Source organism: Halyomorpha halys, unplaced genomic scaffold (assembly GCF_000696795.3).
Source record: "Halyomorpha halys isolate HHAL.00 unplaced genomic scaffold, Hhal_1.1 Scaffold1008.1, whole genome shotgun sequence".
In the NCBI taxonomy this organism is placed as follows: Eukaryota; Metazoa; Arthropoda; class Insecta; order Hemiptera; family Pentatomidae; genus Halyomorpha; species Halyomorpha halys.
In genome coordinates, this window is record NW_027110883.1 from 209,829 (window position 1) to 235,504 (window position 25,676).

Genomic DNA, 25,676 nt, shown 5'->3' on the forward strand with positions numbered 1-25,676 from the left:
CTCATTTTTAGACATTTACTTTAATATTTACCTAATAAAATAATCTTGTGCAACACCATGATCTCATAACTTTTTCTTTTGAAAACTTATGGTAAGAAGCTTTTTTAAGAATGCTGGGATCATTTTTTGTTATTTAATTTTTTTTTTTTTTTTTTTTTTTTTAGTTTTCCAGTTTTTATATACAACTATGTTTGGTGCTTATTCTGCATTGCTATTCCTCAGGACTGGTCATTTCGTTGCTCCATTTTTGGCTCATGCATTTTGTAATCACATGGGTTTCCCCAATTTCAGAGAAGTATTTGCTTATGACGAACCAAAGCGTAGCACAACTTTATTGTTGTGTATAGTTGGTTTACTAACATGGTGTTATTTATTAGAACCCCTAACAAACCCACTTTGGTATCAAAATACTCTTTATTGGAAGTCTTAACAGTAAGCTTTTTTATTTTATTTTTGTCTAATTATAGAAACAGTTATAAATTTGACTCTTCATTAATGAATTGCAATTATAAAATTTATGAAGATAGGCACCTGCATCTTCTTTTATTTATTTAAAGGTAAGTAGGAAGTGAGAAGAATTTCCATTTATGTAGTACAGAAAATTAATATTTACCATTATTTTAATATCAATATCATTATTTAATGTTAATTAAAGAATAATTAGTTATTAAATTAAATATAATGAAGAACTATGATATGTATAAGTATTAACACACTGATGCAAATACACACACAAACACAACATGAAATATAAACAAATATTTTTATTGAATATTGACAAAAATGAATTTTAACAAGTCATTGAAGTATCCACTCAAGAAAAGTTTGTTTTTTTTAAATAAATTCATATTTTATTACATTCAAATGATAATTAATTTATTTGAAAAAATTAAAAATAGAATTATATTATTATATTTGTTGGACCTATATAGATCTATATAGAGCAGTTATTCTTGACCCAAGTATTAAAAATTAATAATTATTAATTTCCTCCACTGTACTTAATGGCCCTGAGCCTCAGAAACAAGCTTCCCTCAGACTTTTTTATCAACAGCCTAAAATTAAATCAATGGAAATAAAAATAAAATTACATGACATTGATTAAAAAATGCATTAAGTTTTCACTTTAATTTGTGTATAATTTAAATTAAAAATAAATTTTTAACAGAAATACATTAACATGTTCTAGTTTAACCCACTAAGGCAGGGGTGGCCAACTTTTCGGTATATAAGATCTACTTTTTATCTTATAAGTATGTCGCAATCGACTTACATAGGTGTAGTCTAAGGGGTGAGAATGGTTGTGAAATGCATACTGTGTTTATACACTGTGTTACAGTATAAAGTACATTCCAGTGAGGTATGGATAGATAAGAATAATATATGTTCAAAACTATTTTTTATATCACTTATTAAGTTTTCGAGATATAGACTCATGAAGAAAATAGATTTCCAGGCCCAAATTTTGATAGCGGCATTACATACATGCGGTACCTAAACATTTTGATTTTCCAACACTTGTTCAAGATAGATTTCTACTTACGTAAAATGCAATTTTTTTTTTTATCAACTTTAATGTATAAGTTGTTGTACTATTTGTTCGTAAATATGAAAAAGTTGTTATAAAAATGAATAGTAAGGCTGATAATTTGATTTTAATATTTCACTTTCGCGTTGTTTTTTTTTTTGTTTTTGTTTTGGCCAGGAAGATTTATCATGAAAGAATAATATGACTTACATTTTGCTAATCTATCAATAGCTTACTGAGTACACCTCGTACTGAAATATAGATATACGGCTCATATACATTCTTACATAAAAACAACAACAATGATTATTTAAAAGGCCAAAACACTCATGTCCAGGAGAATTAAAAGAACGTGGACGATTATTAATAATACTTATTAATTTAAAGTAGCTACAGATTTATCTTATTTAGACAGATTTAGAATTTACTTTGTTGCCTTAACATTAATGGTAAGATTGAGTTTGTATGTCTCTATGTCCTGACAAAGATAATAATAATGAGTCTCCGAGTTGCATCCGTTGACAAGTGTAACATGTAAGTTAAGATATATTGTGCTGTGTGGGGAAAGGCAGGCTGTCAGAATTCTAGGAAATGACCTTTTCGAATTCCCAGAATGCATTAAAATATTGCTAGAAAGTTTTGTCTTTTAAAATCGCTTCAAAGTTCATGGTACACGGAATTCCATCCCAGACAAGTGATTGCAACCTAAATTGGCCTCGTGATCAACTTGTTGGCCTCCCCTGCACTAAGGATATGGACTGTTAGTTTTATATTCAAACAGATTCATAAGAAGACTGACTCGTTAAGTAGACCACGCCTTTACTCTTGTAGTTTTTAAAAGCAGAATCATACTAAAACTGATCTGTTAGAGCAATGGAGATATGCCTGTAATATTCTAGGTCTTACTAGTCAGTTATTTGTTGATTAATACCCAGCATATAAGAATGAGGTGCTCTTCAGTACTGGAAAAATGATATTTAAAAACATTTGAATTAATGGCCCCAACAAGTCTCTGACTGGTCTCAGGTAATAATTCATAAAACTTTCTTACTCATCTAGTTGATCCCCGATATTTCAATAACTGACTGTCTATGAAGGCACTTAGCAAAAAGTTTTGTACATTGTAACGTTAGTCTATCAGAGAATAGTTTCCTCACATTTTTTCAAGATATTCTGCTTATTGACCCGGTGGGCTCTCTCCCTATTAGATGATCAGGGTGTTCCCCAAGAACATCTAAAAGCCCATTTGGATGGTTATGTGGAATGGTTGCTTCCTCACTAAATCTAATGTTAGATTCCAAACCTATATTATCCATCCTTCTTGTTGATGCTCAAAATCATTCATCCAGTCCGAAATTCTTCTCGATTACTTTACCTACTTTTGAATATCATGAGGAAGGTTAAGTCCTTTAAAACTTTGTTTGTCACTCTTCTCAACAGGAACCTACAGTTGGCTCTGGCTTTCACACCAGTCAATTTGAGATCATGTTTAATTGGAAAGATACTTTCTCCTCAAACACCAATTATTCCATTGTATAAAAAATCATATTAGACCTCTTTTTCTTTGATAGCTGCTATGTCGATATGACAGACATGTTGGAACAGATGTCCTTGTTTACCCCCCTTCCATCTGATAGATTACCTTATCTAGAATCATTCTTAGACCCATTCTCTTATTAAGGAGTAGCTCTTAGTGGTCTAAAAATCCCCTATTTCTGGATTTAAAGTAACTGTGGCAAACAGATTACAAACGATTTTTTCTTGTTCTCCTATTAGCCACTTTTTGTGTGATTTTTTTTGTTTCTTATCATATATATTGATGGCCTACTGGTTATCACAAAAATAATAAAACAGTACTTTTATGAATATTAGTTTCAATTGTTACAAAGGACAATTACCTATTAACAAAAATAGCTTATTGAAAAAATTACAGTTATCGTTTTTAGCTAAGTACAGTCTTGGAAGTTTAATAATTGTTACTCCAACATATTCAGTAATCCAACACGATCATAATGTCTCAAGGAAGAACATTTTGACTGGTAGTGGATTAGTAGAGGAGAGGTTTTTGTTTTACTGATTATCAATTATTGTTAAACAACCCCAATAATAATCTGGTGATGAATAATGATTTATTACATAACTATTAATTAAATAAATTTAACTTTGTATCATTTGGACCTTGTGTTATTTCTTATTTTGCTTTGTTTAACCCTCCAGTGGATGGGCCAAAAAAATAACCTTGTGATCCAATAATTCAATTTTTTTGGCCAAGAAAAATTTATTATTTTTTAAGAATGACTTCTATGCAAAGGGTTGAATAGTAATAAAGGAAAGAATTATGCACAGTTTTTATTTTTGAGAATTAGAATTGTTACGGCGGGTAGGGGTTCAAAATGAACCTTTACTAGCCCAACCGTGTAAGGTGATGAAAAAAAAAAAATTATTTTGTTGAATTTTGTTACCGCTTTATTTTGACATAAAGACATTAAAAAAAAATGTAAAACATAATATTAAAGCATATGGCCTTTAAAAATAAAGAAAAAAAAATTAACTTCTGAAAATACAAATAAAATTAATTTTACTAATTAGAAAACAACAAAATGTGGGTTTTGTCTATGCGACTTAAAAAATTAAATAGTCTATATTTCACCCTGGGTGGTGGGGCCCCTCGTGGAGAGATGTATTCTTGGAAGAAATGACCATGTAAATGGTCCGGATGTTCCTGGCTGATGTCTCGAACGCTTAAGAAATCGCAGGACGTAACATGTGATGAAATGAGGTATTTCAACGCTAACTGCAAGTGATTCACTTGAGTTCAACTTGATCTCTGGTAACTTGTAAACTCCCACCTGGACGAAAGGAAGGGGCCATCTGCGAGTCTCTCAACCATGTAGGTCTGGTCCACCATAATTGATGCTTCACCGAAGGTAGAAGACCTCTAGAGCTGCAGTCGGCAGGATTGACTTGTGTTTTTATGTGGCTTCATTGGGAGCAGTTCATGATTTCTAATATTTGCACGATACGGTGAGCTACAAATGCATTCATACGCTCAGTGGGTGTCCTCAGCCATCCCAATACTACAGTTGGATCTGTAAAAAAAATGGGCTTTCCTCAGTTCTAGTCGGGTTATGACCTTGTGACATGATTTGAATAAGCGGCATAATAAAAGAGCAGCTGAGGGATCCTCATTAATTTGATAGGAGCGAGTTTTGTTTTGCCTTTAGAAGGTATGCGTGGTTAATATCATTAATGGATGCCAAAATATAAATCACTGCGGAATAGCCCCTTTGGGAAGCATCACAGAAACCAACAATCATGTAAAGGACGCCCCCAACGGGAATGAAACAGCGAGGGATGCAGACAGTAGAGATGTCTTGAAGATGTTCTGAAAATTTGAGCCATCTAAGACGAATTTGAGGCGGTACCGGTTCGTCCCAATGACAAGAAGATTTCTAGGCGTCTTGTAATATTGTTTTGGCATAGAACACTGTAGGCGATAGAAAGCCGAGCGGGTCATAAATTCTTGCTATTGCGGAGAGGATTCCCCTCTTAGTGAAGATTCTTGGAGGCAGCGTGATTTCATATGTGAAAACATCACTGCTTGGGATCCACTGCATTCCCAATAACTTGATCATGATCTCTTAGGTGGAGGATAAAGCTTCAGCAGCGGTTTGGCACTGAACTTTCTCTACTTGATTTAACAATTTCGAACTGTTGCTGGCCCATTTACTCAGCTCGAACCCTTCACTTGCCATTAGCTCAATGAGTTCTCTTTCCAAATGAATGGCTTCTTCCACAGACGCTGTGCCCGTCACAATGTCGTCGACGTAAATATCCTCTAACAGAGCTCTTGAAGCCAGAGGATAACGTTGCCCATTATTTTTAACATGTTGAATGATAGTTCTTTGGGCATGGAATGCAGCCAGACCCTCACTATACGTGACAGTACAAAGTTCATATTTCTGCACAGCCTCGGATGGGTCAAATCTCCAGAAAATATGTTGGTAGTTCCTATCCGGCGGGTGCATAAGAATTTGCCGGTACATTTTCACTATGTTGGTGGTGAAAGCTATGCGAAATATGTCCTGAATTGGGAAATAATTTCTGATATGTCATTTTGTAGCTTGGGCCCGATGTACAGGCAGTCATTTAAGGATCCTGTTACACTCCTGCAAGATGCATCAAAGACTACCCTGATTTTAACTTTTCCGTCTTGTTCCTTAAAAACAGGATGGTAAGGTATTGTATAAGGGGTAGTTACCTCTGGAGGTACTAAGCGCATGTGGCCAAGGTCAAGATAGTCCTTCATGAAAAGATGATATTGCTCTTTTAATACAGGATTTTTGTTCAATTTATTTTCCAGATTGTATAAGCGTTTTAATGCTTGTTCCTCTGGGTTCTGTAGGGAAGATATGTTTTCTTTGGCGGGAAGAGAGACCACATATCGACCAGAGCTTAATCTATAGTGCGTCTTCTGAAAATGTCTTTCCACGTAATCTTCCTCTTCAGTGGTTATTTTTACTGCGTTGACCTCCTCAATGGCCCAAAATTTATCCATCACTGCGCTGAGTTCCTCTCTTGACTTTATAAAGAACAAAGAAGATTCAGGAGACAGAGGAACAGACGTCATAGGGCCCGCGATGATGTATCCCAACAGCGTGGGTAATAGCCTTGGCAATTCTTTGTCAATTGTGACAGACTTGCCGTTTATTATGTCGAAATAAAGGTCTCCAACTAATAAAAGTTCAATAGGATCAGGTTTCCAAAAGTCAGGATCTGCTAATACATAACCTTTGTAGCTGTTGAGCTGAGCGAATGGAAAAGGCACTTGAGGCAGATTGCCTGTTATCTTTGGAACGACGATAGCCTGGGTAGATAATTGGTTTGAGGCTAAAGACGATATCTTGGACCTAATTGTGATATGAGCTCGTCCTATGGTATCTACTATTGGAGTTTGTCCTATACCTTTGATGGTTTGATCACATGGCTCAATAGTTAATCCTAGCCTTTTGGCACATTCTGTTGTCATAAATGAGTACTGGCTGCCGCTATCCGTGACTAAGCGAATTGGCTGAAAGACACCTTCCACGTTTTTGACTTCAGCTACTGCAGTACCTAAAAGGACCTCACCTCCAGAAATGTTTCCCAAAGATACTGGGTTTGTAGGTTTGGACTCAAGGAGGTTGTACCTCATCGTGATTCTGATGGTGAAGCCATGTATGGTGATTGCGGTTGCACATTCCACAGCGCCTAATGGAGGTGCAATTTGACACTTGGTGTCTGCTGGAAAGACAATTGGTGCAGCCATGCCAATTCTTCAGAAATGAACTCTTGTCTGAGACCGTAGCTTTCCGGAATCGCTCACATTGGTAGAGAGCGTGATAGCGTTTACAAACCGGGCAAGCCAGACCGTCATCATTGCGATGGGGTTTACCTGTAGTGCCCCTGATATTATTATTTCTTTGTGTGAAAAAGACATTTTTAGATCGGACCCAAGGCCGAGAAACCTAGCTGGACGATGGCAAAGAGGTAGAAGGCTGGGTGTAATCAACGTTCACCATGTCCATGGATTTCCATTCAGCCTTCATAAATTCAGTTAGATTGCTGTAAGTCAGGAATTCCACATCAAAATATTTCTTTTCGAATGCCATTCGAGTGTTGTTGTCTAAACATCGAAGCAAAAGAAACGAAAGTATAAAATCATCCAAATTTTCAATTTTCAAAAGCTTCTGAGATTCGATGCTCTCGACGACCGAAGAAATCAATGATTTAAAAGATTCGACTGTAGGTCTACCACAGGCTGGTTTATAGTCTAACACGTGCTGAAGATATGTATTGGCTAATTTTCGCCTATTGTCGAAATGCGCCTGTAAGAGACTCCAAGCTTGGTTATAATTATCTGCAGTGAGAGAAACGTTGCTAATAGAGAGCGAGCAGTAACTTCTTGAGGCAAGAAGTTAGGAAAAGAAATTTTTCCTTGTCTGATAAAGACGGCTCATTGTGAATGAGGGCACTGAATGTGTCACGAAATAAAGGCCACTCAGTTGAATTGCCGCTAAAATCGGGTAAATTTATTTGGGGCAATCTGGCTCTGACAATCCGACTTTGTCAATCCTAGCCGTGTTTAGCATCGAAGAAAGTTCTGGTGAAGAAATAGTAGCAGCAGGAGTGGAGTTCATGTGTTGTTCACGGATGGCAAGACCTTCATAATAATAATCCTGCACGGCTTTAAAAACAGAACGATCTTCTTTAGTTGGAAAGATGTCTGAGACATTGGAACGGGAGCAGAGTTCTTTCAGGGAATCATAGGCTTCACAGAAGGAAGTGAAACATGGTTTGAGTTCTAAATACATTCTCTTAAATAAAAATAATTTTTCAGATTCTCTTGCTATACCGCGCCCCTGAGAAATGAAAGTTTTAATTTAGGATGCATTATAGTTTAATTTGTCTTTAAGTTTTTCGAATTGACCTTTGATGTCCTCAGGTAGGTTCTTCGTCATTTTAGAGGTAGATGATGTGAATAAAAAAAGAAACTGAGAGATATTAAGAGTGAAAAAAAAAAAAATAATTATAGCGGAATGGAGCAGCTTACAAAATAATTTTTTTTCCTATGAAAATAATTTTTAAAAAAAGTACAGCAACAAAATTTGACTACCAGAGGACCTTGACAAAAATTAATCAAAAAATATATCCGATCTGGCTTGGACTAAATGTGTTAAAAATTCAAAAACAATATCCGGCCCAGAGGAGCAAATGTTACGGCAGGTAGGAGTTCAAAATGAACCTTTACTAGCCCAACAGTGTAAGGTGAAGAAAAAAAAATATATATTTTGTTACCGCTTTATTTTGACATAAAGACAAAAAAAAAAAAGTAAAACATAATATTAAAGCATATGGTCTTTAAAAATAAAGAAAAAAAAATTAACTTCTGAAAATACAAATAAAATTAATTTTACTAATTAGAAAACACAACAAAATGTGGGTTTTGTCTATGCGAATTAAAAAAAATAAATAGTCTATATTTCACCCTGGGTGGTGGGGCCCCTCGTGGAGAGATGTCTTCTTGGAAGAGATGAGCCCCCCGCCATGGAAAAACGAGTATCAGGGTTGGCCAACCTGCTGGCAACTACAGACCAGGTAGAGAGATAAGGGGCCACTGACCCGGTATAAGTTTACATAAAACTGGTATTATTAATACTTCTGTAGCCAGAACAAAACATGGTAATACGCAGTTTACTATAATACTACCAGTATGGTAATACCAGTTTGAGTCTTCACTGGCGATGATTCTTGCGAGAGGCCAAGTCTTAAGAAATGTACCCTGCTCCTTTAAGATCACAAGGTCACCAACATACACACAAGGTTTGTTACGGGTATTTGCCATTTCTTCCGTTGTTGCAACAGGTTTAAATACTCCGTTCTCCAACTTTTGGAAAAGAACTTTCTGATTTCTGAAGTTTCATCGGAGGGTTAAAATGGACCCTCAGTATTCTGGAATATTTGGTAATCTGATAACTTAGATCCCATATTTTTCTGACTGTCTAGATTGGACACTAAGAGAGAAATACTTTATTCATATATGCTGCCTAAATACATTAGGTTGCTATCTTACACAGCGTACTTATCAATCCTTAATCGGACATATTTACATTACATATTCATGGTATAATCATAAAGAAAAGATATACAATAATAGGATATAATCAATTTTAAATTTATGACTTAAAAAGGACCACTGGAGAATAATTATTTTAAATAATTTATTAAATAAAAATTTTTTTTATATAAGGAAATTAATTTTTGAATTAACTATCTATATAAAATAATATTAAAAATATGTTGAAAAATAGTCTAGTTCGAATTCAAATAAGACTGACTTCATTCTTTACACTCTTAAGACATTTAGATCATTTATTTTTACAAACTATTAATTAATAATATAAACCAAGGCAAAAACAAGGGGACTTGGTACCTTTTAGAAAATGTCTAATAATGGCTATTACTAGGCACGTGACTCAGTTACAAAACTTTTTTTTGTACACTAAAATCAAACCTGTTTGAGTTTAGTAGCTGTCAGTAGCTGAAGGTTGATTTAGACCAGACTGACTTTGGGCACTAGTTGGGGTAGGGCAACCATGGATCTCATGAACTTGTGCACAGGAAATTTTCTGTCACAATCTAATACTTAGAACACTGCTTGTAATTGCTACATTGCATTTTCCGGACAACACTCAGAACATTATATGAAAGTTTGTAGAAAAATGACATATCACCACAATGTATTGAGCAGGATATCTTCTCCAGTTTCTTAAAACTAATTTTTTTTCACCATTTATTTATATATATGTATAATGATGAAAAGATATAAGAATTTTGGAAGTTTCTTTTCTTTTATAAAGTTAGCTAATATCAGGCCAATTGCTTCTTAAGAATTGTGTTATACATGGTTCTTATGTAAAAACCAAAATTTATATAAGGTAATAAATAAAAGAGTGAAACACTACACTTTGCCCTGGTTGACTGGGTAGTTGAAATTAATTAACACTTCCACTTAGTTCATGAACTTAAGAGTTATAGTAGATAGGTGGGTACATTCAAGAAGAATACTTTCTAACTAGGTTTAAGCATTTTTATGTGGTATTGTTAGCACCAATTTTAAGAGCTTCAAAATATTAAGAAGTAATAACAATGGAAATAAATTACTTGAGTGTATGAGTGGGTTGAAACTTTGCCAATCAATAAATAATTGAAAACTATTTTTGTTCTTCTTGCCCTGACCATCTTTTAATTCACATACAGTCAATCATCTATATATAATTTGAATCAAGGTATATCCTCAAAACTTATGACTATATCCATGAAGGCACTGATGATCATACAACAATTGCTTTTACAAAAAAAAGTTGTTCATTCAACTGCTTTCAATCATATTTACGATTTTTAAGCTTTAATTTTAGTCAAAAATTAAATTATTGGTTTGTGGGAAAGGATGTGATTGACCTCTTATATGATACAGGAATAATTACAAAAGAGCGAAGTCTTAAAATATTAACGAAAATATTTGTTGTTATGTAAGAAAGATAAAATTAGTTGATAAATGTCTATCAAGAGAGAGGTACAATTCTGAAAGAGCTGAAAAACCCAAGGATCTCGGTATGATTGCAACTGAAGAAGATATCAAAGTGAAAGTCTAAAGCTAAAAAATGTGCTGATGGTTACTTAGTAAAAACATTTTTCAAAACAGAAATATCCTTGAAATATTAAAGAACATAAATAGCCCTTTATCCAGTGGTTACCCTTAAAATTGAAAATGAAACATTATTTTAGAATTTTCTTCATTTATAAGCAAGTATTGTATTTATTTTATATATTTTATTGATAATTGAAACCTGCCATAAGGTTGCATATAATTAATTGTTCTTTATATAATTGTCTACCTTAGTCAAAATATTCCAATTTTTTTCTTTTATCAGGTCGTAGTTGTAAAACTTATTATTTTTTGGTTGAAGCTTGATTGTCAACTAGCACACTGAATGGAGTACCACACACCAGCATTGGTGCATGAGGGGGCTCAATAAGTTATTAGAAAATTATTGGAAAACAATATTTTTTGTATTTTTCTTCCTAATATCCTTTTAGCTTGATAGACTTTATTTGACTTCTCTCAAATTTTCTTAAGTTATCAGAAAAATATGATTTTGAAAGTTCCTTAAAATAGGCAGTTGTTTGGATGATGACTTCCTCATTTAAAGTGAATTGATGTCTACTGAGCCATTTTTTTAGCCCGTCGTTGGTTGCTGGTCTATTTTTACACAGATGGCTGCGAATGAGACTTTTTCTCACATTTGTTATTTAGAGCCCTTGAACCCATTTTTTAAAATATAAAAATTCGATTTGAATGAGATTTATTTAAGCATTATAAAAAAAATTATTTTGATACAAGAGCAAACTAGTTTAAAAAACAAATATAATTATAAAATATTAATAAACATAAAATAATATTTGGAAACAAATGAAGTTATCAAAAAAATCAAAATACAGATATATCATATTATAAGAACATAACACTAATCTTAAAAAAAAATATTAGTCTGAAGAAATCTCTTGTGCACAACTGGTGCAAATGAATACCATATGACTGGGACATATTGGTCTTTTATACTGTTGGCAATTCTTTTTTTTCTATTCACTATCCTGGGACAGAATGCACAAAATCCCTCCATAATAGTGGGTGTCAGTGCTGCTTCAGGGTGGTCTATTCCTGCAATTGTCTTGATAGATAGTTTGAGGTCAAGCAGTAAATTTTGAACCACATATCCTGTGATTTGGTACGGTTTCAAGGGGCTTTAACGCTAGCGATTTTTGGTAATATTTCCTCTCCATTTTGTGGCCGGTGTTTGTGTATTAAATTATTCCTCCTATATTCATAAGGGGAAAAAAATGTTAGCAGCCACCTACAACTTATTCTCAAAATATTACAGTATGATTTTAGAAGGGCCACATCTACCCCACCTTTAGTTACGTTGTAGAAGGTCACTAGTTCTGGTTTGCACTACATTTCAGTTACAGTATCTATATCTCCTGTATCATGAATTGTTGAATAGATAAGAACATTTTTATTCTCCTTCGGCAAGTATGAAGCTATCATCCCATGTTGAGAAAAGGTAAACATTGTACTACGCACGGGCCAAATTTTGTTGAAAAAAAAACTGAAGAAATTTCTTTTTTATTCATTACAGTGTCCCTGCCAATGTTGTTTTCTTTTGTAGTAGCTCTTTGCCTAGGGGTATAGGAGCAAAATAATTATTCATCATCAGGTTTCTCCTGGTGTTCAAAATGGGTTTTACGATTCTCTTAACTACTAACTACTGTTATCAAGTTTCTAAAGGCCATCTGGTTGTTTCCTTTCATACTTTAAAATTAGCCAAGTAGAACATCCTGGAGTCCACAAGAGTATAAATTTTGAGAATTTTCTGTCTGGAAAATCATCAAATCTTAGAGCACGAATGGTTAGCTTTTTTCAAGCCACCGTTCTATTCCGCGTTCTCTTGCAGTCGTCTCTCTGCCTCGAGTATTTTTCTTCAAGCTTTTCTATATGATTCGTGCAAGTCACTATGTAATTGATCAGTTAATGAGAGAAAAATAATTTCCAGGCATCCATTATAGTTTTTGCAATTTTGGCTACTGATTTAGGTCCTGGAAGATAGAGGACAATATCTTTCTGCCGTCTTTTTACCGATCCTCTCCTATGCAACAGTTGCACACACCATACGGTTGATTTGTCCTTTCCTAAATATGTTTCACCAGTCATTGCTGTCTCTTCCTCTTCATCACCTTGCATCTTTGCTGAGTATCGGTATTATGTTCGCTGTGTTCATTGGCACTATCACTTTCACAACTGTCAGCTCTATCAGTTGGAGTGTTGTCTTCCAAGTATTCTTCAATTTGTTGCGAAGATAACATCCAATCGTTTTCTTCTGAAATAAATACGAAATGGCTAATATATAATATAAATTATAATAGTATGGACTAGTGCACATTTGGGTGGTCCTTATATATAATTTATTTGTAAGGCCAGGTTTGATTTATTTTAAAGTATGACTTTTTTGTTTAATATATACTAGGACCATGTTTCTAGCACAAAAAAAAAGAAAAAAAAAAAGGAGATCAGAAATTAAAATGCCTGCATATAACCCAGAGATTTACAAAAAATAGTAATTAGACCGCAGCGATGAAGTGAAAACATGAAAAGACAAATTTTTGTTATAAGGATCACCCTGATATACACTTATAGCATCGAAATACAATTTATAGTAAATAATACGTACCTAATGAAGTTTCTGCCTCTTCAAACCTACATTTCCCTATTTCTGCTAATTTTTTCTCTTGAGAAAAAACATTTTTATGGATTATATCTCATAAGAAGGGTATATGGTGAGGGAAGGAGGGCTGAATGCTTACTGAGGGATGCTAGAGTGGTGGGGATGAGATTGAAAAAGAAGAGACTGTGAACTACAAATTCCTGGAAGATGGGAACCACTGTCTCCCTCTAGTAGCTCCCAGACCTGAATAACGATTTAGGTGAGAGAAATTCTCACACAGCACCAATGAGGGGTTAAGTATGAAAATAAAAAGAAGTTATTGGGGGCCAAATACAGTAAATACAGTGGATGGTCAAAATTTAATTCCTCAATTTTAGCCATTGAAACTGTACATATACAGTCTTGATAAAAAAAGTTTTTTTTTTTTGTTCAAATAGGACATTTTTCCTTAATTTTGGTTTAAAAAAAAAATGGTTGGGGGTGGTTAGCCTTTATTAATCCACTGTTATTAATCTCTGGAGTGTAGTCCTGTATCCATGTTTCATTATGTTCCATGTTACCTTTCGATACCCTTGTTGCCGCAACTATTTTTTGCTATTTGGTTTTTCAGTCACTTACCACCATATCATGGATTTTTTTTTTCCAGTAATTTGGGGGGTACTCACATCTACAGGACATCCAGATTGATGTTCATCTTTTGTTGATGTACAGCTACATTTAAATTCATTTACCTAATTGTAGATAGTTGCAAACATAAGAACAGATGTTACATGAACTGCATCTAACTCTGCTCTGGTTTCTTTTGGTCTTAAGCCTTTTAGATACAAGTGTTCATTACTGCTCAAAACTCACTTTTTTTCCATTTTTGTCAATAAACAGAAGCTGTTCACTTCAACTGATGTCAAAAACAAAACTACTTGACATAAATATGGCTGAAATTTTACCAAATGTCTTGTGGTAGGGTACTACTGCAAAGTGCTTGTAAGACTGAGTTACAATATGTACATTATAATAAAAAGATAAAAATGTTTAAATTACTTTAAAATAATAGTATACACTATCTTGTTGAGGGTTACATATACATTAATGTAGTAAAATCCAGAGAAAAAAACAGTCTTAAAACTTCATACATATTTTATTCATGAATAAAATAACGTTTTAGACCTCAAATTGTCCAGTTTTCAAATCTCATTGTTCAAAGATCCTCTGGATTTGATAATATGATCATCTTCCCTTTTCATAATTATAACATTCACAAATAATAATATACACTGTTTTTCTAGGGGTCATACATTCATCTATATAACCAAATTTGAGGGAAGAACACCCTTGAAATTTCACATTTTATTCATGAATTGGATAACATTTTGGATCTCAAATTTTCCCTATTATTTAACTACTCATCAATAGTCAATGAAATTAGCTTTGTCAGATTATCGATTATCATCAGCTTTTTAAATGCTCCGTGTAATATAATATAACTACCTCTGCAGTATTTAATGTTTCTATTTACATTTTCATAACTGCATTTACAATAACAGTGCAGTAATGGAACTACAAATTGAAGGACTGAACACTGCAAAGATGAATTAAATACACAGAGCACGTAATTTGCTCATGATAATTTATAATTCGATAAAGAGATTTTTATTGACCAGTAGACAAGTAGTTGAATAGTAGGGATTGGAGTTGGAAAATGAAAGGTCTGAAACATTATCCAATTCATGAATAAAATATGTACTTAGTTTTAAGGTTTTTATTTTTCCCTGGAAATTACTACATTGATATGTAAACCATCATGATAATGCTATATTTAAATTAAAATTAAACTTATAGATCTAAAAGTATTGATATGAAACCTAAAATAATTAAACATGAATTATTAGTCAAAAATAAATAATATGTTACAAATCAGTTATTATTTAATTTTTTTGTTAAAACACTACTTTCAAATACCAAATACTACTTAAAATTACACAAATAAAATAAATGGAACCATGCTACTACTAGAATAAACAGCTACTAGTAAAAATAATTAATACTCTGGGTTTATTTGTGTTATAATTATTTAATAAAATGGTGCTTACAATTTAATTTTAATGAATTTAAATTTAAGTTTTGAGTGTTATCAGTATTTTTTTTTATGTAATTATTTTAAGAGGAAATACTGTCATTATGTGATTAGTATTTTTCCCCCTAAAAATACTTACTGATTATATTTGTAAATAATATTGCATAATGAAGTACTCGTACTCTTAGTTTCCTTGACATTTGTTTAATATTGTGTTATATGTTATTATTACTGTGTTTAGGCCTGTAAACATCAGATAAGGTTTTCCTCTGTCTATGTTTAGTTTTATATTATATATAAAAAGCTACTTTCATAAAATATAGTTTATAATTTTATTAAAATTGTTATTATTAATCATAGCAGTGTAACAATATAATTATGTTAAGCTTAATTTCACTTACTACTTTTAACATGTTGTAGAAGTTTATATACATTTATACCAGTTCATTATGAATAACAGTATTGAGATTTTATACTTTATATATACTTATGGTTATTAATCAATCTTTTAAACTTCCTATTCAAGTATGTTAGCTTAATTTCCTATTAAAATTATTTAGTCTCTTGTTATTTTTTTAAACCTAAACCATACGAGGCAGTGAAAACCAAGGGCGTACCCAGAATCAAAACTAGGGGGGGGACAAGCCAGAGTCAATCAGGCTGTGACATTTCAGCACTGAAAAGGCGAATGAAACCAAAATTATATGTATGAGGAGAAGATTGTTGAGGGTGCGGTCAGTGAAGAACATAAATAAGTAAAACTTTATTTATTAGTACCAAGAGCCTAATAAAGCTTATAAGCTTCTAGCCTTCATCAGTGCTAAGAACAAAAAAACAAGATAACAACCAATGAATAAAAGGATATATAGAATGATAAAAAAATAACTAACATTGTGGATACATAAATAGAGTTAACAGACATGAATAGTTCAAGTAATACAAGAAGATAAGGGCTGTATGAGAAGAGTAATATTAAAATTAAGTAAGAGGAAAGAAAAATAAAATACATATAAAAAAACTAGTAAATGCATGTACAAATAATTAAATATTTAATTAATTAATTGACATAATTAAATGTTTAATTATAATAACTTTGAAGAAAAAATACAAAGTTATGTAATGCAAAAGAAATATTAATATTTTAATTTAATAACAATAATTTTTAAAAGTTATAGAAAAACGGAGAATATATTTCCTCACTGACTACACCCCATCTTCTCATATATATTGTCCATTGTCAACTGTTGTTATCAGTAAATATTATATATAATTGTACCAGTGATTTATTAGTTATATAATCAGTGTTTGCTTGAAAAAAATTAATTTTTTTTCACTTCTGGGGGGGCAGATGCCCCTTAGGTACGCTCATAGTGTAAACCAAGGTGAAAAGAACACATACTATGTTATCTCTATGTTTATATGCTTATGTTATGTTATCTCTCTTGTCAGGCTTTTCTTTAAGAGAACTCCGAAGGTTTTCCCTATTGTTTATATGCTGTTCATTTTTGATTAAAAATGATTCTTCCTTTTATGTTTATGGCAGCAGCCTGTATAAAAGAATACATTAGATTATCTCTTATGGAGGTGGAGGAATTTAATATGGTAGTTCTTGCTTCTTAATCGATTTCTTTGCTTATTAGTAGGATATATCAATGATGATTATTAGACTTCAGGAATAACCTGAAAGGAGATCTCGCTGAAGAGCTTTGATTGAGTTAATCCCACCCTCAAGCAGATCAATACTCTTCTCCCTCTGGTCATTTATAGTTTTTCAACTTACCTTAATGCATCCAGAGTTCCTCATGCTGTGAAGACTTAAAATGTTTCTTCTATGGCCACATATTTAGAATATTCTTCTAATACTCTTTCTATGATCTGAAAACCAAGTGAGAAATCTGCCAGTAAAATTGAGAGACCTTTGCTCCCAAAACTTGGGAAGAAATGCAATTAATACAGATAAATAAACAAAATTAAGTTCAATGAATTCTTAGACCTATTAAAATTTTACTTATAATAGATTAATAAATATTGCTTAAAAAAAAAAGATTATTTCACTAAAATCCTTTGTCATTATAAAAAATAAGTCTCGTATTTAATTGTACCAAAGATATAAGTACTATAAAGTAACAGTAACTGGTCATTCTCTTATCATTTATTTCTTAGCCCTTGTTTTTATACCACCGTAAAACAGCATAAAACTCAATTGTTTACAGTAGAATCATCTTTATGTTGCTCTAAATCTTGAAAGGCTGCTGTAGATCTTGATTTTCAGAAATTTAGGTAGCCAGTGCTGACCCATATTATCATTATTTTACTAGAATAAAGTGGGATGGCAATTAACACTTGATTCATGATCTCGATTTTCAACAGGGGTAAGTCAAGTCAAGAAATTCTGGAGAACTGCCTATTTACTCCCTAAATTAAGATACTTCAAAGTATTGGTATAAAAAAAAAAAAAAAAAAAATAGAATAAATCGTAATACTGAAAGCACCAAGTGACACCTCTAGAACCCTAGCCACATTTTTTGATAAAATTTATTGTTATATTTTAATGATATGTATTCTGCCTGAAAGTACAGATGATAAATTCCTACCACTCTGGTGAAGAAAAAAATTGCAGTTACAATTTTATATTATAAAAACATTGAGCCCAATGTTCCGGGTGTCAACCCTTTAAGTTCTAAAAGTTTTACTACTTTTAAATATTTTCTGATAAGATTTCCTAACTCTTCCTTTCATATCTACTTTGAAATGTTTCCATTTCCATGCTTTTATATTGGTAACTTTCCCTTTTCTTCTGATTTAGCTCATTACTGTTTTCATGTTTATATGTTAAGCCTAACCTTTAAAATCTTACTACCATCTATCATTGTTTTAACATTTTAATCCAGTTCTTTATTCTTGTTGGTTCAGACTTCTAATTAATAAGACATGGTTTTGTTGTCGTTATTGCCTTCAAAGTGTAAAAGACTGATTAACATATATTGAAATAATATTTTTAGTTTTATCTTTATTAAAATCTAAGGTAGTTTGCATGCTAGAGGCTCACATTCCCTCCAATGTTAGAATAAAAAATGTTTTTTTAGAATCAAATTTGTTATCCCTTTTAAATAAGTCAAATAAAGGTGTTAAACTTTTATATTATTATAATACCTAATTAAAAAAAAAAAATTAGACGTATGATAATTAAAGTTCCATTAAAATACTGTTACTAATTAATGTTTTGTTTTTTAAATTGTAATTTATCCAATTGAAACATTTTTTTTTATTATTGGAATTTACAAAATAATTTTAAATATATTCTCACCAATAAATTTTTATATACTTCCAATACAGATTCAAAATTAGGTATTATTGATAAATACAGGTTCTATTTTTTAGTAAAAATTCATTTGTAACACATCTAGCCAATTAAAACTTGTTTAAGGAATGTAAAGTGTATATAAGGTTCAATTTAGATGTTATGCCTATTGTTTAGTGTTGGTATTAACATTAACTGTGATTTTCTATTGGTACTAATAAGTTGATATTAGGGATTAAGATTTTTTTAAAATTAATTTACATTCAATTTTTTTCTTAGTTCATTATGTATTAGCCTTGTTTTATACCAGCTTTGCCTTAATGATTATTTTAGTTCAGAGTATGTATGTATTTTGTATGAGCGATGTGTAATTGTTTTTTATTTATTGTTGAGTAATTCTGTTTTATGACAGAGTAATTTTATTTTATTATAATTTTTGAAACATAAATAAAAGAGTTTTCTAGTTTTACCTGTAAGTAAAAATTTTGTATTACATTAGATAAGGCATTTACATGTTACTTAAATATATTTTTGTATCAGAAATAAAAATTTCTCAGAAATTTAGGCAGATAGCCTAACCATTGCCAATTTTAATGGGTGTTTTATTTTGAAAAAAGTTTAATTGACCTTCATCTAGTTCCATTGAATTAATTAATCAAGAATTGAGAAATATCCAAAGAGGGGTTCTTTAGATCTTTCCCAATTCCAGGTTATTTAAAAATCCCCGTTATCTCAATTTTTGTTTAGATATTAATAAAGAGATCGGTAAAATGTTTCTCAGAAACAGGGGAAGTAAAAAGGACAAACCCTAATTCGATGAAGACTCTCTTAAAATGTGTGAACTAAGAAAAGCCGCTAAATTAAAAACTCTTAATAATCCTAGCGAAAATAATGTTACTTACTTCCTGGCTTCAAAGAATGAGACGTCTAAACACCTCAGAAATAATAAAAGAGATTATTTTAAAAATAAAATAACCGAAGAGAAATGTACAAAAGTATTAACCGATCACGTAAATTTTGGGGGTCCGTAGTGACCGAAATAAGAGATTGTCGAGATGTTTGTGTTATATCAGACTCCAATTGATAATTTTTGGTGCTCTTCACCAGAAGGCCTCGACAATGCGTGCTCACTTTGGTAAGGTAGTTGATTAAGAGGTGCCAGTCGTAAGTTCTCTTAGGATGGAAACCTCTTTCTACAGGGTACTATTCCTGTATGTACGAAGGAGGAATGCAAGCCCGGAGTGTAGCCAGCCGCCGGGTCATGCAGGTAGGTAACTTCGTTCTACCGGGTGTTATTCCTGTAGATACGAAGGAATATGTAAGCTCGGAGGGCAACCAGCCACCGGGTCCTACAAAAAGATAGGCTGAGGAAGGAGGAGATATCAAAGAGAAGGTAGAGAAATAAAGACAATGTACGTTTCCAAAAATATATTACTAGAATATACTGATCCACTATGTAAATTATTATCCTCTGCCTCCTAAGGAGGTGTTTCCCGTGAAGCGATATTTCACATTGAGACCTAATTTTGACCTACTTGTCTCTGGGCTATTGGAAGCCATCGAGAGGTACTACGTGTAAGACGTTAGCTTTCTGTGGATCAGCAGATTCTATTGGAATCTTAATTAATTCAAATGATACATATTACAATGTCTTATATAGTTGTTACAATTAAGGTATTTACAATGAAAAGTATAAATATTAATACACGGCGTTTGCTTATCGCCAGTAGTTGTTCCCGAGTTAGCTGGTAAGTTGCATTATGTATGTAATGTATAAACATTATGATTGAACACGGAATACCAAAGAACTTAAAATATCTAGTACGGATGTACTCGGCATAAACGTTTTATAAGGTACGAATCGGTAATGATTATTCTGAGAAGTTTGAGGTTCGGTTGGGTTTGAAACAATGTGATTCTTTATCACCTTTCGTATTTAATCTAGCATTAGGATATGCTATGAAAAATGTGATAATTATCGAAAAGGGTTTAACTTTAGGTGGTAAAACACCAGTGCTTGGGTTTGCTGATGATTTGGTATTATTGGGTGAGGACTAGGAAACTATAATACTTGTTGCAGCCAACACATTGTTTTAAAAACAAAAGATCGATTGTGTAACATAGGTTTTTGTTGTGTTAAAAGTAGATGTTCTATTTTGTTTTTCATTTTGTGAAAAAAAAACAATACACCTTTGAGTCTCTTTGTGTGCTCACACATCGGCTGACATATTTTATCAATCTACTTAGTCTTAATAGCCAGCAGTCGGCCATCTTAATCATTTTCTTCACGGCGGGCGGGCAGACGTACCTATTTTCAGAATCTACCTTTACTAGGACAACAACCGCAGCCGGGGCCCCATCAATCACCAACGGTGATATAAAAACTTTTATAGCAGCGTGTATACAATAAAAAATGAATTTTTACATCTCACTTTAACAGTTCTCAGGTCCTTTCAGTGGCTCAATCTGATGTATTTCATCAAAGTTGTTGAGATCCACTTTATATTTCAGCTTGCACTTAAATGTTTTTACTTTACGAAGTATTTGAACAAACCCTACCGAACTGTTTTTGCTGTCTCAATACAAATTTTAATTTCGCGAACTGACTGGGCCCATAACCTGTTGAACGCGAGAGTGGTGGAGACAAATAAAATGTTTTTAATGTTTTATTAGTTACGGTTAAATAACATAAAAAAATCTTACTGTTGTGTGAACAAACAGCACAAGTACACACGCAACGCTTAGCCACCTTCCTCTTGCTGTTACACACCGACTTGTGATACAATCGATATATTCAGTTTTCCACAAAGCAACATATATACAATAAAAAATAAATTTTTAGATCACACTTTAAAACAAAACCCAGAGGACCAAGCACTAAAACACTTGTATAATCTGGAAAATAAACCGAACAAGAATACATTGTTAAAAGAGCAATATCATCTCTTCATGAAGGGGTATCTTGACCTTGGTCACGTGCGCTTTGTGCCTGCAGGAGAAATAACCACTGCCCATACAATACTCCACCGCCCTGTTTTAAGGAACGAAACGACAAAGTCAAAATCAGGTTACTCTTCGACGCATCGTGCAGGACTGTTACAGAATCTCATGAAATGACCGTATGTATGACGGGCCCAAGCTACAAAATAATATATTAGAAATTCTTTCCCAATTTAGGACACCAACTGAGCGTATGAACGCATTTGTTCTTCACCACTTCGCCCAAACACTGGATATTACAAATCGTTCTCAATGGATCTATATTAAATTAAAAGATAATCCTGTTGATTGCATTTCTGAAAGACTTTCAATTCAGATTGGAAGATGGACCGGACCTGCATGGCTAAAAAATTGGAAGGACAAGTGGCCCGATCCTTTCGTCCAGGTGGACCATCTATCAGAGGTCAAACTAATTTTCTCAACCCCCATCTATCCATAACCCCCCTTTTTAAATTTTAGGCGGGCGGAATGTTGCGGCCAACACATCGTTTTAAAAACAAAAGATCGATTGTGTATCATATGTTTTTTTTGTGTTAAAAGCAGATGTTCTCTTTTATTTTTATACTGTGACAAATAGACAATACACCTTTGAGTCGCTTTGTGTGCGCACACATCGGCTGACATATTTTATCAATCTACTTAGTCTTAGTAGCCAGCAGACGGCCATCTTTTCCAATCATTTTCGTCGCGGCGGGCGGACTACGTCAGGTCATCTTCCAAGAGGACAAGGCGGGCAGATGTACCTCTTTTCAGAATCTACTTTCACTAGGACAACAACCGCACCCGGGGCCCCATCAATCACGGTAATATAAAAACTTTTTTTTCGCTTTTGTTCAGCCTTCATTTAATTTTTGTAATACTTTTAAGTTGGGTTAAGTTCCTTTTCTTTTTGGATTATATGTTTGAATATTTTGTTTTATAGTTTATTATATTCAATAATTTGAAATACAACAATAACGAAATTCGGCTATTCATTTATTTTATTCTTACTACTGTCCATGGTTGGGCTAGTAAACCTTTTGAACCCCTATCCGCCGTAACAATACTAAATACAACTAGGTTGATGAACCCTAGTAAGGATCTAGGCTTTGAAATAAATGTGGATAAAACAAAATATAAGGTAAGCAGTAGAAACGAGAGCAATTTCGGTGATGTAGATATAGGAGGAAATACATTTGAACAATTATATAGGTTTAAGTATTTGGGTTCAAAGGTAAGTAGAAAAAACAAAATTGATGAGGAAATAAAGATGGGAAATGTTCGTTATTTTTCAATTTCGAAATTGCTTTGCTCGCACTTTCTGTCTAAAAATCCTTATCCTCCCCACTGTTCTTTAGGGATGCGAAACGTGGCCTCTCAACTTAAGGGAAGAACAGCTCCTTAAGGGTTTTGAAAATAAAGTATTACGTAAAATATTCGGAACGAAAAAGGATGAATTAATGAGAGAATTAAGTAGGCCACACAACGCTGAATTGAGAGAACTGTACCTGGTAAATATCATTCACGTGATAGCATTGCTGCGTGCAAGATGGGCGTGAATAATGGGGAGACTTAATAACGAATGATTCGTAATATGTTAATAAACACTAAACCGAAACTTAGATTAGAGGATTGCGTTAAAACTGATAGAGTAGATTTAGGTTTGGAGGGGCGTGACTGGTGATATGCTAATATTTATAAATATACTAAATGTGCCACTTATATTTATATACCACTTGTTAAATCATATCTTTTCTTAAGTTGAGGTTATGATCATGGTTGTTCATGACACATGTGCCATGTGTTTAATAAAGCTTATTTAACGGTATTCCTTATTTCATTACATTAACTGGACAAATGTATGTAGAGAACGATTGATGGTATCAGCATCAAACCTTCGGGTTCTCGAAGGCTTATTATTTTTATATACTATTTCTGGATTTGGGATCCCAGAGTCTGAACTATAATTCACAATTATTGTTATAAAATAAATGATTTTGTAGACATTTTTCCGCATTCACGAGATTATCTGCTTCTGAAAAAATACAATAGGCATGATTGTAAAATTGATCTGCTCTATCTGTTTATAGATTTCAAGCAGGCCTGTGATATGATAGGTGGTGTGCAGTTATTCAAGAACTTTAATGTCCTTCAGATTTATAAGAAGCTAACGTTACTTATAATGTTAAACTGAGTGAAAATCCATAATACTCTAGATGGAACTATGGATACCCCTATTGACTATGGATTATAGTAATGAAACAACTATACAATTTAATGTCTTACTGCCAAAATCGGCTATGAACAAAAACTTATGTTAAAATAAATAGGTAAAGTATAATTCTATAGCCTATAAAATTAAAACCAGAAACAACTATTCTTATTTTTAAAACAATTTTCAGGCCACTGCTGTTGGAAGGCTGTGAAGCCTAGGGAGCGGCATTCTTCACGAAAAGGAAAAAAAAATTCAATCTTTTCAAAATAAAGTCCTATGAATCGCAGTGGATGCTCCTTGGTTTGTAAGAAATAACCAATTGCATCGGTAATTACAAATAGAGTCAATTGAGGATTAAATAAAAAAAAGGTTCATGAAGTTCCACTCACGGTTACCAACAGTTAAAGGAGCAGTTACTTAAAACTTGGAAAATCCAACCACAACCCGAAGACTGAAACCCAGGCTGCTGTAGGACATCCTGTCATAAATTCTATTATTGACATTACTTCTATATTATTATTTTTTTTCTCTTCGTCCTTTTTTCAAATTAACTTGTTTTGTTAGGTCTATGCATGTCGTTATTTTTGTTATTAACTTTACTTGTCTCTCTTATTAAGAATTATTGGTAAAAGTTTACTTCAGCTCCCCCAAAATGGAGAGATACATTTTTATCTGACCAGAGTATACTAATAGTCCCGAAAAGTGCCGGAGGTGACCGACTCCCAACCGGGAGTCATTTCATTGTGATCATCCACTACTTAACATAGTTACGTAACACAGTCCTTATTGCTACTCTTTACATCCTTAATGTAAAGCATCATATTTAATTTACTAGTTCCCAATTTTGACCTTACATTACATTTATCTTCTCTTCGCACTTTAGAAATATTGAACGCGGAGGTGGTGGACAAAAATAAAATGTTTTTACTGTTCTAACTGTTTTATTTGTTACGGTTAAATAGATCAACCTCAGCATCAATAGGTTGTGCCTACGATAATACACTTATGTTGTTGGTCATATGTCTTGTGGAACCTGAATCCAAGACCCATTTCGTTGATTTTTTACTACAATTTTCCGTAAGTCAAATATTCCGTAATACAATATACGTCGCATATTTTAAAATACATTTGACTTGCAGTAGTACAAGTAAAAATACTCTCTAAAATACTATTAGTTAATGCTCTCTGATTCACTGTTGTTACTATTAACTTTTGGGGTTTAGCATCAATTAGTACACATACCTTATATTCTTTACTTTACCGATTTCTGGCTCAAAATCTTTAAAAATAATCTCAAACAACCTGTAGGCTTTTATGAAGATTTTAAACTTGAATTTCCACATTTGGAAGTTCTCAGGTCCTGTCAGCTGCTCAATTCGATTTATTTCATTAAAGCTGTTGAAATCCATTTTACGATACTACTGTTAAACTGTTTAACGAACTTTAACTGTTTTTACTTCACGAAGTATTTGAAATCAAACACTACCGCACTATTTTTACTGTTTCACAACCAATTTTAATTTCACGATCTGCCACGGCCCATAACCTGTTAAACGTAGGGGTGGTGGACACAGATAAAATGTTTTATTAATTACGGTTAAATAACTCAAAACACCCAACTCTGGGCGAGAGAATGGTCAGCAAGAAAAGAGGACTTGGAGAAGAACCGGAGAAACTGCTAGAAGAAGAGGAGAGTTTTGAGGAGTGTGCCCACAGAGAGGCGACCGCACGTTAGAGAACCATCATGTGAGAGGAGAGCA

At 33.0% G+C, this 25,676-nt stretch overlaps 1 protein-coding gene across 4 annotated transcripts in view; it reads left to right on the forward strand.

Moving 5' to 3' along the window:
- Positions 1–25,676, forward strand: part of Sras (Ras converting CAAX endopeptidase Sras) — a 98,306-nt gene that overhangs the window by 37,769 nt on the left and 34,861 nt on the right. For 2 of the 4 annotated variants that reach the window (XM_067048952.1, XM_014431819.2), the window contains one exon: positions 165–17,942. In XM_067048952.1, the coding sequence (XP_066905053.1) occupies positions 165–430 (266 nt within the window). In that variant the 3' untranslated portion in view covers positions 431–17,942. Of the gene's footprint in view, positions 1–164; positions 17,943–23,791; positions 24,032–24,103; positions 24,385–25,676 lie in introns of those variants that run through there. The other 2 variants (XR_001344217.3, XM_014431818.3) reach the window with 2 other exon arrangements.